This window comes from Gadus chalcogrammus, chromosome 16, assembly GCF_026213295.1.
Source record: "Gadus chalcogrammus isolate NIFS_2021 chromosome 16, NIFS_Gcha_1.0, whole genome shotgun sequence".
NCBI classification, from domain to species: domain Eukaryota; kingdom Metazoa; phylum Chordata; class Actinopteri; order Gadiformes; family Gadidae; genus Gadus; species Gadus chalcogrammus.
In genome coordinates, this window is record NC_079427.1 from 4,877,626 (window position 1) to 4,889,966 (window position 12,341).

Consider the following 12,341-nt stretch of genomic DNA (forward strand, 5'->3'; position numbering starts at 1 on the left):
GGAGTATTTATCGAGTTAAAGCCGGTTGAGCAGTATTGCCAGAGGGTGTGTGTAGTCTTGTGAATGAGACTCACCTAACCGAAACCATAGCTGTGTTTGTGAGGAGGTGGAGGGGAGAGGAAGTGGGGGGGGTGCCAACGCATAGTCATCGTCCATGTCAGCCATCATCAATGCGTGGGATCTTTTGTTGTCTTTGGGGAAGAAAAAAGCAGAAAGAGCACCCTATCCCAGCCCTCCTACTCCTGCGCCCACGTAGAGCATGACACCCCGTTTACCTTCTATTGGTCTTTGGGTTGTAGCGTAGCCACACTTAGCTCCCCCACCACCACCACCGCCGCCTCGGCCAACGCTGCCAGGGCTCTGTAGGCGGCGCGGTGGAGTGCGCACAAACCTATCGGTCACTGACACACAGTCAACAAGAACACAACAAACAAGAACCACAGAAACCGACCGGGGGGATCTCCCCGAGACTTCTCTCGCCCCCTCTCCTAAACGGAAGAGAAAGAGAGGGAGGGAGACGAGAGCCGCGCGTCTGTGCTTTCAGCTTCCTCCTCCTCGACGTCGTTGCCGTCGTCGTCGTCGTCGTCGCAGGGGCTTATTTGTTGAGGGGTTGCCGTGGAGACTGGCGGGGTGGCTGAGGCTGTGGCGAAGCGAGCGAGCGAACGGAAAAAGGAAGGACACGTTTTCACATTCATCTTCCCTGGGAGCCGGCAGCCGTGGTCGGCAGCGGTCGAGGCTCGCCAGGCTGGGAGACCGTAGGAGCCGGACGCGGGCTGCCACTTCTCACCTCCAGCCCCGGGGACCAGGAGCCCTCCGGCCAAAAGTCACAGCGCCGGGAGACTTACCCCCAACTCCCCCCCCCCCCCCCCCCCCCCCCCCCAGAACGGTGCCACTTCCTCCTGGGTGCCACGGGTCCATTGGCTGCCTGGGTCCATCTAGCGCTGGGCTTTATTAGTTTTTTTTTGCTTCTGTAAAAGCTAGTTTGTGGAAGCAGTGTGGGCAGGCACACGCTCGGCAGCAGTTTGAGCCAGCGCCAGATGTGCTCGCATCATTAGAAGGGTCATGTGGTTTCCCATGAGGCTTTGGGAGAGGAGGGAGAGGGACTTATAGACTCGGGAGTGCCGTCTCTTGTTTTTTTTTTTTTTTTTGTGACCGCTTGAATAGCATCGGCTGGATGAGAGAAGGAGATGCGGGCAACAGTAAGTACTAGTCTCTTAGAAGTCTCTCTCTGTCCCTGGTTGCTTCTCTCCCTTCTGCTACCTCCCTCCTCGTTTCATCCCTGTTGTAATCGTTATTTATCTAAGGGACAAGAATGGCTTGGTATTGATTTTTGGATTTGAGTTCTGAGTTGGGGGTGGGGGGGGGGGTTGTGTGGAAGGGAGATGAACAGAGAGAGGGACTGAGAGGGGAGGGAGGGAGGGAGGGAGGGGGGGGGAAGATAAAAGCAACACAACAAAAGAGAGGTGTTTATTTCACACAGAAACAGGGTGGGGGTAACACAAGCAGCCGGTCGGGGAGAGCTTTGACTCTGATTCAATGAGATCTCCCGTGGCCACCCACCCGCCCGCCTCGTCCCTCCCCCTCCCCCTGCTCCCCTCACCCCTCCTCCCGCCTCCCTCGCCTCACCACTTCCCCCTCCTCTCCCCCCACCGCCGTCACGCAAATCACAGCCCCTGCTCCGCCACGCCGGCTCTAGTGCTGCCATTGGTGGTGGCGTGGGTGTGCACTAGCATGTCAGCGCGAGTGTGTGTGTGTGTGTGTGTGTGTGTGTGTGGGGCAGTCAAAAAGGGGGCTCTTCCGTTCCGTCCGCAAGCCTCATGAATAGAGAGCCATGTCCGACATGGAGGTGCTGACGATTGCTGTGCTGGGAGACCGCCGCAGCCTGAGCCCCTCGCCGTGGGAGGCCAGGTGCTACGACGGGGATTTCTACAAGAGCGAGGTAACGGGCGCGGTGGCGGGCAGTCCGCGTCGGGAGCGCCGGGGTGTGCTCAGCGTTGTGCGGATGCGGGCAGATAAAAGCATCACGATTTAGCCCCGGGCGGAGTGGAGAAGCTGCCTTCTGGCTGCCTTCAATTACCGCCGGACGGAGAGAATAGGGATTTGATTGTCACTGTGCTGCTGTTGACTTCACTCCCACTTCCACGTCGTCTGGGTCTATTTATTGTTTCTATTTAACCAAGGTTTTCTTTTCTGCTTCCGAGAGACAATGGCTTGGGGATGGATCGGTTGGTTGGTTTGAGGCTGTGTAGTGACGGCTGCAGTGTGGAACAACCTGTGGATTTTCTCCCTTTTTTTTCTTTTTTCTTTTTTCTTTCCTCCCTATCCGTTTAAAATCCATACCGAGCTAACGCTAGTGGGGGGATTTGAGTCTAGTACGACGTTTTATTCAACTGATGTTAAAAAGCTTGCTGTCATTTTTATATGCGTACTTTAAAAGAAATGTCATAGTTGAGTGAATCTGTTCTTTTGTGTTGCCTCTTGCCTTCTGTAAGGCGAGGGGAGAGGGAACCACTTGTAGATCTGGCTGCCTTTCTCTGGTAGAAACCGAACGGAGCCTCCATTATTTTAGATGGAACCAGGCAATATAATCATTCTGGGATATGAGACGAAGAGTCCCCTGGGACCTTGGTTATTGTAAGATGGTAATATAGGTTTATCGTCTGAAAATGCTGCTTTTTCAGTAATGCGATCTGATCTCTGAATGTTATAAGGCTCTTTCAGATGAGTGAGACTGAATGAATGCCTTCTCTGCCTTCCCATTCCCATTTGTAACGTGATGTGCGGCAATATTGTCAAATACCGGTAATAACGTTTGATCCAAATCAACTATAATTTTGTCAATATAATCACTTTCTTCTTGCCTATTATTTGTGTGGAATCATATTTGTATTCTTCGCATCCAAAATATTTCTCTGTTATTATGTATGTATTTTACATATTTCTCATATTGCATTAATTTTGTTAAATACCGTTAACATATCAATATGAAGACACATTTACTTTTTTTTTTTACATTTGCAGCGCTGTCGTCACACCCTCGTATTCTTTTCTTCTTTTTTGTTATATGATTGCGCTTTTTGTCATCTGGTCAAATAAAACCTTTCACGAAAAACCAAAATGCCACGTTAAAAAAGCAGCCGGTAAATGTGGCCGGAGAGGGCAGGTGATGACGCTGTTGACACGGTGGAGACACACACACACCGTATGTTAATGACGGACCCTGGGCTCCTCCTGTGTTAAAGTCCTTATTGTCCTTATTGCTCTGTCATCACAACTCTTCCCGTTATAAAAAATAAGCGAAAGCAGTTAAGAGCCATTTCGCCTTATTGCAGGCAAATAAAGAAATAAAATGATGGAGAATAACCGACCCCTGTGCAACACAATCCCTGGGCTGGGTTATAAAATGTTATATTTTTTTCTATTTTTATTATCCTTGATAATTCATATCCATATAGGGCCATATAGTTTTGCCAGGGGGTTGGTTTTATCAACTACTTATCTGTTTTAGCCATCCCTTTTACTATATTTTCATGGCAAATAAAAAGCAGATGCTGCCATGAGTAAACACAGTAGTGCAGTTCCATGTAACACGCGTGTGTGATTTTGAAATTGAGAAATTGGTTTCTTACCTGATTGCTTTGTGTCCACAGGTAATCCTGGTGCAGGTCAACCCAGGGGAAGCCTTCACTATCAGACGAGAGGATGGTCAGTTTCAGTGTATCACAGGTAAGCTACCCGTTTCTTTCTGTACTGACCCTTCTCAATCCCATCTCTACGGATCTCTAAGTCTAACCTCTCTTCCAACTCATCTGTACTGATCTCTGTCTGTTCTCTCTTCCAACTCATCTCTAATGATATATTTATCTGTGCGCATCCTTTTGTTCCAACTCATCACTACCTAGTCATATCTCTACTAAACCTTCTCTAACATCCCATCTCTACCTATCACTATCTCTACTAACCCTTCTCTTCTAACTCATCTCTGCCTATCACTATCTATACTAACCCTTCTCTTCCAACTCATCTCAACCTATCACTATCTCTACTAACCTTTCTCTTCCAACTCATCTCTAGTACCAATCATTATCTCTACTAACCCTTCTCTTCCAACTGATCTCTACCTATCTCTACCGACCCATAAAGATAAAATATTAGAAAATATTAATCCCAGGCAGGAAATTACGGAATGTCTACCTTTTAAAAAGGGTCTTAACGTTGTTAGACCCTCGTTATCTGTGGGAAGCAGACTAATAAACAAAAACGCGATTAAGGTACCATGTGTGTTGTCACTATGGAAACACGTTGAAGCCTGAACAGATGCGAATAAGCTGAATGTCCGTTCGCCCGCTAACCTCCATGTAACTCCTTTGCAATGAAAATCTAGTCGTTAGATTAAATGCACTTGATTAACATTACCTTGCATAACATTAGCATTACCTACAGTACATTAGTAGGACGATCGCAAAAAAGACAAATGTATGTAAATATATACTGTATAATGTCTGTATTGGACCGATAGTCGGCCACTCTGGGTTTTGTGAGCAGTCCATAGCCATGTCTAAGACTGGGATTGTTCATTAGAATACATTGTGACGAGTATGTTTGTCTGTGCATCTCTGCAGAATTATTTTATGTGGTGAACAAAAAGAGAATCCAGGCAGCCGTGACGTTTGTTTTCAAAAAGCAACATCATGCTCCTATTCATGTGCCATTCAGCCCTCTGCTCAGCAAACAATATGAATAATAAGCCGACATGATGAAGCCACCATGTCATTTAAACTTAGCAGACTTGGTTATTTATTTATTTAAATCATTTTCCTTTCTTTCCTTTTCTACACTTTATTTTTTATTTTTTTATATGATACTGGCAATATGTTGTCATTTCCCTTAGATAGAGACAGACAATGTACCATCACTGGCCGGGGTTTTCTAGAAGCCATTTCGGTATTTCCGATACAGTCAATATGCGACTGGGTAATACTAGGAGGATTCTGGGTGGATTTAGGAGCAAGATGCTTAACTCCAACCAGCTCCTTGAGGACGTGTTTCTATGGATGAAAGTTTCCACTAAATATAAGTAAATACTGGAAGCTTCGTTCATTAAACCACCATCTGCTGGACAGACCAGTAATAAACGGCTGATAACCCCATAAGAACGTACCATTTACCGTTATCCTTCCATAGCATTGTCTTAATCCTGAGTATACATACATACACACACCCACACCCTATTGTGGTTCTTCTTTGGTTCCCCTGCCAATAAATCAGTTTGGTCTGTAGCACCGATACCATCTCCCACTGATATTCAGCCACCACCTATCCTGCGACATATCCAGCCTTCACCGGAAATGCAAGAAAAAGCCAACGCAAATCGGTTCATCTGCCATCTTCGGCGTTCGCTGCCGATAATGTGACTTGGCATGCGTCTGTCGCTATTTAATTTGACAGATGACTGAATAGGAGTCGTGTTTGCCGATATGTTATCATCGCGAGGAATCTCTGTTTGCCATAATTACAGTGTTGATTGTGGGGTTTCGGCAGACGGGCCGTGTTTTTGACTAAGATGTGTTACACATGCTTATTTTTCCGGATGGCTATCGTTCCCTTTCTGCCCCGCGATTGTTCCTCAATTGGTGATTGCGCTGGCTTTGTGATGGCCAACAATGAGCTTTGTGGATCCATAGCTCTCCAGGCTTTGTGAGCCCCAGACAGCCACAGCAGCAGCAGCAGCAGCAGCAGGAGGTATCGCTGGCAGGCCTGTAATTGTAAATGATTATGATATATTGTGGTCGCCGCAGAAGGGTATCGATCTCCAGCCCAACTTGCTTTGTTAGTATTATGACTTGTATCATTGACATCCGGATCGATAGCCCCTGCAGTTCACTCCTTCACTTCATTTATTCATTTATTTTCACTCTCACTTTTATTTCCTCCTCCCCCCCCTCCACCCTGAGTGGCAGGTCATTTGATTTGAGTAAGGATGTCAAGGATATGAAAGTCTGCCTGCCGTCGGTGTGTTCGCTCTGTCCATTGGGACTGGCGTAGTTGGCAGCCAGGTAAGCCGGCTAGGAAGCAGGCAGATGAACAGGCTAGTTAGCCGTCTAGGTAGCCTTTGTTTGGCTGCCAGCTTGAATGGCTAGAGAGCAGTTTAGTTAGCTGTGTGCTTTGCAGCCGGTTAACAGCAGGGTTATTAGTCTAGTTCCAATTGTGGTTAGCGTTCAAGCGAAGCACTTGCTAGAATCCCACTTGCCAATGATCAATTGTTAAATGCCTACCAGCCTAGAAGGTTGCCAATTCTATACTTATGGAGCCTGTGAAGGATTGTAGTCATTCTAGCGTAGCTAGCAGTGCATATAATAGCCTAGTTATAGATACCAGCCTAAATAGTAGCATTTTTTTTTTCTACTTTCCCTTTTCCTTATGTCCATGTTGCAAAGGCTGTATATCGCTCACCAATCCTCATGCCCTCAGGTTAATACCTTTGTCTCTTTTGTCACTACGTCTCTGTGATCTAGCTGGGTGGAGGCTTTGACGTAGCGCGTGCGTGGTCTGTGACACAACACTGTGATTAGCCTTTGGTTATGGAGGAGGCTCAGGTCAGTGCCCCGGGCAACACCGCCATCCCCACCCAGGCGTCCGAGCAGCGTCCTCGTCACAAGGCTTTGGATGCAGAATATATGGGCGATAATAATGGACGACGTTACGATTGTTGTATTGGAGGAGGCGGCCTCTGCCACCCCAAGCCCCTGCTTTGGCACTCCCCTGCTGGGGAGAGGGATTATTGTGGTGATACTGGTATCGGGCGCTAGCCGTGACGCCCCTGAACCATGAGTCCCTTCCTCCCGAGAACGCGTGCACAGCCTCCTCTCGAAGGAAGACAAAGGGCCTGCCGTGCGCGGCTGTTAACTATCCTGTCAAAGGCTGCTCTCATCCGTCTGTGACGTGAATGGAGAGATGACTCATCGTGGTGCAAAGAGAGGATGTGTGTGTGTGTGCGCTCTTTGAGGGTCGGCTAGGTGTCTGCTACGCGTGCTTCACTGTGCGTGCGCTTGACGCTGTGCGTGCACGTTAACCCTTAACCCCGGAATGTGTCAAGGAGACACAAGCTGAAGGAGCTGGCCAATCAGGATAAACTCGCTCACCCCGCCCCAACACCCCATCACCCCATCACCCCAGCTTCCCCTACCCCAGACCTATTTGTCTGTTTAGTCATGTATTTTTAGCATCTTGGTGTGCGTAATTGCTACGTGTTAGCGCATGACATCCTGCCCTAATAGGAAGCCACTCTTTAAAAGAAATCGGCGGAAGAATAAAAAAACACATTAGCCTTGGTAATAACCGGCTTGGGGGGGGAGGGGCGGCGAGCATCAAGTGGGGGAGGCCAATTAGTGTGTTCATTAAGCACTTAGCACGCCACCCCTCCATGTCGCCCACGCATAAAGAGGGGAGGTCCTAACGCTCGCGGCCACCGTGCCCCCACTCGCAGCCTTCTGTCGTCCTCCACTTTTAATCCCCGGGGGGTGGTCACGGTGAGTGATGACCTGTGAGATGGGTACAGGGAGTGTGTTGGACGGGCTCAGCATCAGGACAGTTGAGCTGGTTTAAGCCAGTCCTTTATCTGGCTCCGTCCCTCGTCCGCGTCACTCCGGATGATTCTGCCTCCCCTTGGTAGTCAGTGTGTGCCGTGGAGCTCCTCCAGAGATAGGGTCCCTCTCTCTGCCGACGCCATAACGGGACCCCCATGTCATGCTGACATGGCCCTGAAGAGCCAGGTGTGTGTGTGTGTGTGTGTGTGTGTGTGTGTGTGTGTGTGTGTGTGTGTGTGTGTGTGTGTGTGTGTGTGTGTGTGTGTGTGTGTGTGTGTGTGTGTGTGTGTGTGTGTGTGTGTGTGAAAATCTGTGTGTGTGAAAATTGAAATCTCTATTGAACCGGCATTCGGACCACACCAAACCTTCTCTTTTGTCCTGGACGTCATGGAAACGGAAAGGGACTAGGTAACTGAATAGCTCTAAAGAATTTGGCGGGGTCTCTAACATGACCACAAGGTTGAAAGCTACTTCTCAATAAGAAAAGCTCCATCGTCCAAGTTTTACCTCGCCTCACAGTGTGAGGTTTTAACTATTTCAAGCATGGTAATCAATCATTTTAAATCATGCAATAATCTACTTTTTCTTTTGTGTTGATACAATGCTGGTGAGCAGACCATTGTGATCGTCATAGTGCTTGTGCTGGACACAGCCACTCAAAAACCCCTTCCGATACACCCACGCACATACCAGGGTCGGGAGCTATGCTCAGAGGCACACCAACCCTTTTAATCAGGAGTCGAGGGATTGAACCGGCAACCTTGCACCTGCCAGACGTTCTGCCCTCTGCCATGGTGGCTGAGATAGAATCGGAGAGATTGATTTTGACAGTGATTTTTATTGTAAGCCTGTCTGTCCCATAGAGAAGAGAACATTGTTGCTCCGTTATACAGCCCCAGATTCAACCTCCTTTCCCAATATTCCCTTTTTAAATGTACCTCACTAAGATAAGTGACGGCAAAATGGAAGCATAATAAAAAGCAGCAGGATTTTTGATAAATACCAAAAGTAATATTGAGGGTTTAAATATTGTTGAGCACCACAAGCTGCTCTCAGCTTTCTTTACAGAAAGAACTTTAGAAAAAAAAAAACATACTAATCTTTCAGTATCTGTGACTTAAGACACACAAAGTCTCTAAAAATAACTTATTTAATTTAAGCTTTTTTTGAGGACCCTAAATCTTGCATGCACGCATGAACACGTGCACACATGCACAGAGATGTAGATGTTGAATAATGGGAGCTTCTCAATGAACCACTACATGCTGGACAGGCCAGTGATGTACGTCTAATAAATCGGTATGAGTGTGTTTTGCCCTCTCTGGGTCACATCACTTTGCCACTATGCAATAAGCTGGCACTGGCTGAAGATGAAAGCAAGACCTCTGCTGGTTAAGCCGTTGCTTTCGGAAACCACACACTGGTGTACATGGTCCTCATTGAGCAGATGCAGCCTTGGTTTGCGTACGTCAGTTTCAGTTTTCTTTGATTCTGAAAACTACACACAGGAAGAATGGTCTTCTTCTTTCTAGAATGACGCCGGCATGTTTTTTTTCTTTGGGGTGTGTGTGTGGTTGTGTGTGTGTGTGTGTCATCTGTGGGTGTCTAATGCTTGTGTGTGTGTATGTGCGTGTCTAATGCGTGTGTGGATGTGCGTGTCTAATGCGTGTGTGGGTTTTCCAAGCAGCCATGCCGGGAAGCCCTGCAGATTTGATGAAAAAATTAAAAGTCCACTGTTTACTTAGTTCCCAACCCGTAACATGCAGCTCCTGTTGTTTCGTTGCACCGTTGTTTACAGAACAGCGTCCTACGTCAGCCTCTGCTAATTCACACACGCACGCATCCCTAAAAAGATGTTTAAAAACACACTCACAAAAACACACATCTCTGGCTGGGTAGTTTCTGGTTTCGATCTGTTTATAACGATGCTGAACAAAATGCAGAACAGAAAGCTCACCAAAACAATTCCGCGCAGTCGGGGTATATTTTTAGTGAATCTTCCATTCTTCGTCTGCCGAAGATTTGTTCTATTACCCCCCCTCCCACTCAGTGTCTTGCTGCTTTCGAAACCCTATGCGAGCCATCGTTTTTCGTCACTGCGAGCGGAACCCATTCATGCCTCTGTAATCTGGTAATGAAACCTTAGTCATTGCAAATTACTACCCTGCAGAGAGCTGGCCGAGCTTTTCCTCACCGCAGGACGGATCAAGGAATCATGCTATTGGCGTCCTGCATTAAGAAGAAAAACCAAACCCCCTTCCTACTCCACGCCAACTGTCAGCACCACAGCTTGGTTGAATAAGGATGTTTTGCTTTAATTTCGTGTGTGTGTGTGTGTGTGTGTGTGTGTGTGTGTGTGTGTGTGTGTGTGTGTGTGTGTGTGTGTGTGTGTGTGTGTGTGTGTGTGTGTGTGTGTGTGTGTGTGTGTGTGTGTGTGTGTGTGTGTGTGTGTGTGTGTGTGAGAGAGAGAGATCGTTCACCTGCCCGGGCGGTCATTGCCAAGGATCCTGGCCTGGCCGCGATGTAATGATTAACCTCTGTCAGCTCCTCCGCCTGCCTATTCTCCCCCTCTTCTCTCTGCCTTTGTGGATGGGGACACTTTATCAACGCTAATTAATAATCCAGGCATCTGCTTCTGCTCTGGCTCAGGGTTTAATGGGGCCAACCTGGCCACCGGCAGCCAGCCACGCACCACCCCCACCCCCTTCTACAGCTAGACCACCCTGCAAACATCCGTCCCCTACACCCCTCTTAAGCTCTGCTTCTTGGTTACTAAAGTCGTTAAACCTAAACCTGCTGATAAGGCATCGTTTTTTTTTATATCTGGATAATTATAGAAACATATTTTTTTTACTATCGTTTTAGGGGCTATGGTTCTATGGGACTGGTTCACTAACGCTTTCCACCCCTTCTGCTATTCCTCGCCTCATCTCATCCTCTTACATTAATGTTAACATAAATGCAACAGTCTATTTACATGAGCTACATGATTATGTATATACCTTGATTGCTGTAAACATGTTATGCATGTGTTGCTATATATATATATATATATATATATATAGATAGTTTTCTAATATAGACGATACAGATGGATGGTATGGTGATGTGATGCTGGGAGTCGGCTGCACTGTTTTTCAATCTAATGGGATGATGTGGTCCCATGGTTAAATTGTTCTGGTTTCCTCTGCTCATTACTGATGAGATAATCCCATGTTCTGATCCCATTAAGTCTCCCGTCCCACAAGCGCCTGGTGACGTCACTCGCTCGGTCGTCATGCCTGCATTATTGAATTCATAATGGTGGAATTATCATGCGTAATTATAGTGGCAGTGCATTCATTGTTTTTCTTCGCAGCCCAAGCTTGGCATAGGAAAAGACTCTCCTTTCAAAAGGAGGGCGATGTATTTTTTTTAGCTAAGAGAATACGCAGGGCACTCATGATACAACACTATGATTTTTTGCATGCGATAGGATATGTATATGTGTAAATGTTGTGATTCTGTACAAATGGTGATACAATATTTCGATTTTATTATTTTTAATCTTTTGTGTGGTTTAATGCTGGAGTTTGGGTTTAAATTTGAACGTAACCGAATGGAATGAAGTTGATGCGAATACAATAGCTGAACACAATACAGCGGCCTCTTTAGGGCGGCGGCACGAGGGTATCCTGGAGAATTAAATTGGTGCTTATGGCTTACATTTCTTTTCTTCTCCGAGCTCTGGTATATTTTCGGATTGGGTCCTGCCTTAGCTTAGTGGGTATTTGTCTGTTAAGTGTAGGGGAGATCAACTTTTAACTTCAGGTTGCTTCTAGTCTTGGGTTGTTGTTTCTGTTCCAAGAAATACATTAAAATAAGTCACAGAGCTGTCTGGTTTGCTCTGGCCCACGCGATCGATACCTGCGATTAATCTGACCCTCACGGAACACGATTGGAATCTGTGGCAGCCGGGGGACGCATCAATCTGTCCATGCCAGGGCATACTTGCAGAGCAAAAAACAAAACATGGTGTTGCTGTGTTTTTTGCCAAGGGAGTCGGCAGTAAGCAAAGAAATGCTTAATAACATAAATGTTGTCACACCATTTATTGTCGAAGAGCCGAGATCAATATGTTTGGCCTGCCCACCTGTTCAGCCTTGGCCCCAATTTATTTAACTCGTACACATATACGAGTATATATAAATATTTCGTTTTACGACCTTGAATTTCGATTTTTGGAGTACATGTGCCATAAAGTTATGTCAGGAGTTGGGTGCTGTTGATGCACCGGCTCACCAGAAATCGAAACACAAGTTCCAGGAACTGTATTTCACCCGGAGAGTGGCTAATGAATGATAGCGTCGGCTTCTTTGGCAACTGATGAGAAACTATTTTTTCACTTGCATTGTAAGATGGTTATGTCCAACAGATGGGTTCAGAATCGAAACAGGACTGCAGGACAGGATATGAAGCTTATAACATACTTGTGAACCCAGCATCAGCGGAAGCTGCTCATGCATTTCTCCCGTTCCTCCTGGTCAGTCCGGGTTAAACCCTGAACCTGGTGCGCACTTCAAACCAACCGGTTTGTTCACAACATTACAGTACTGTAACATACTTTTGCTTGTTTCCAAGCTTGGAAAGCTCCTGGGAAAACAGATATAGTTGCGATTTGAGTTTCTGTCTAAAATCTGTTTAAGAACATCTATTGTTTATTTGTCAGTTAAATACAAATGGCAGCAGCCCAATAGAAAAACGTCATTGTAAGAG

General features: G+C 46.6%; 1 protein-coding gene across 3 annotated transcripts in view; it reads left to right on the forward strand.

Moving 5' to 3' along the window:
- The window catches only part of fndc3a (fibronectin type III domain containing 3A), a 68,809-nt gene that overhangs the window by 21,924 nt on the left and 34,544 nt on the right, over window positions 1–12,341 (forward strand). For 2 of the 3 annotated variants that reach the window (XM_056611355.1, XM_056611354.1), the window contains exon 3: window positions 3,651–3,726. In XM_056611355.1, the coding sequence (XP_056467330.1) occupies window positions 3,651–3,726 (76 nt within the window). Of the gene's footprint in view, window positions 1–1,778; window positions 1,940–3,650; window positions 3,727–12,341 lie in introns of those variants that run through there. The other variant, XM_056611356.1, reaches the window with a different exon arrangement.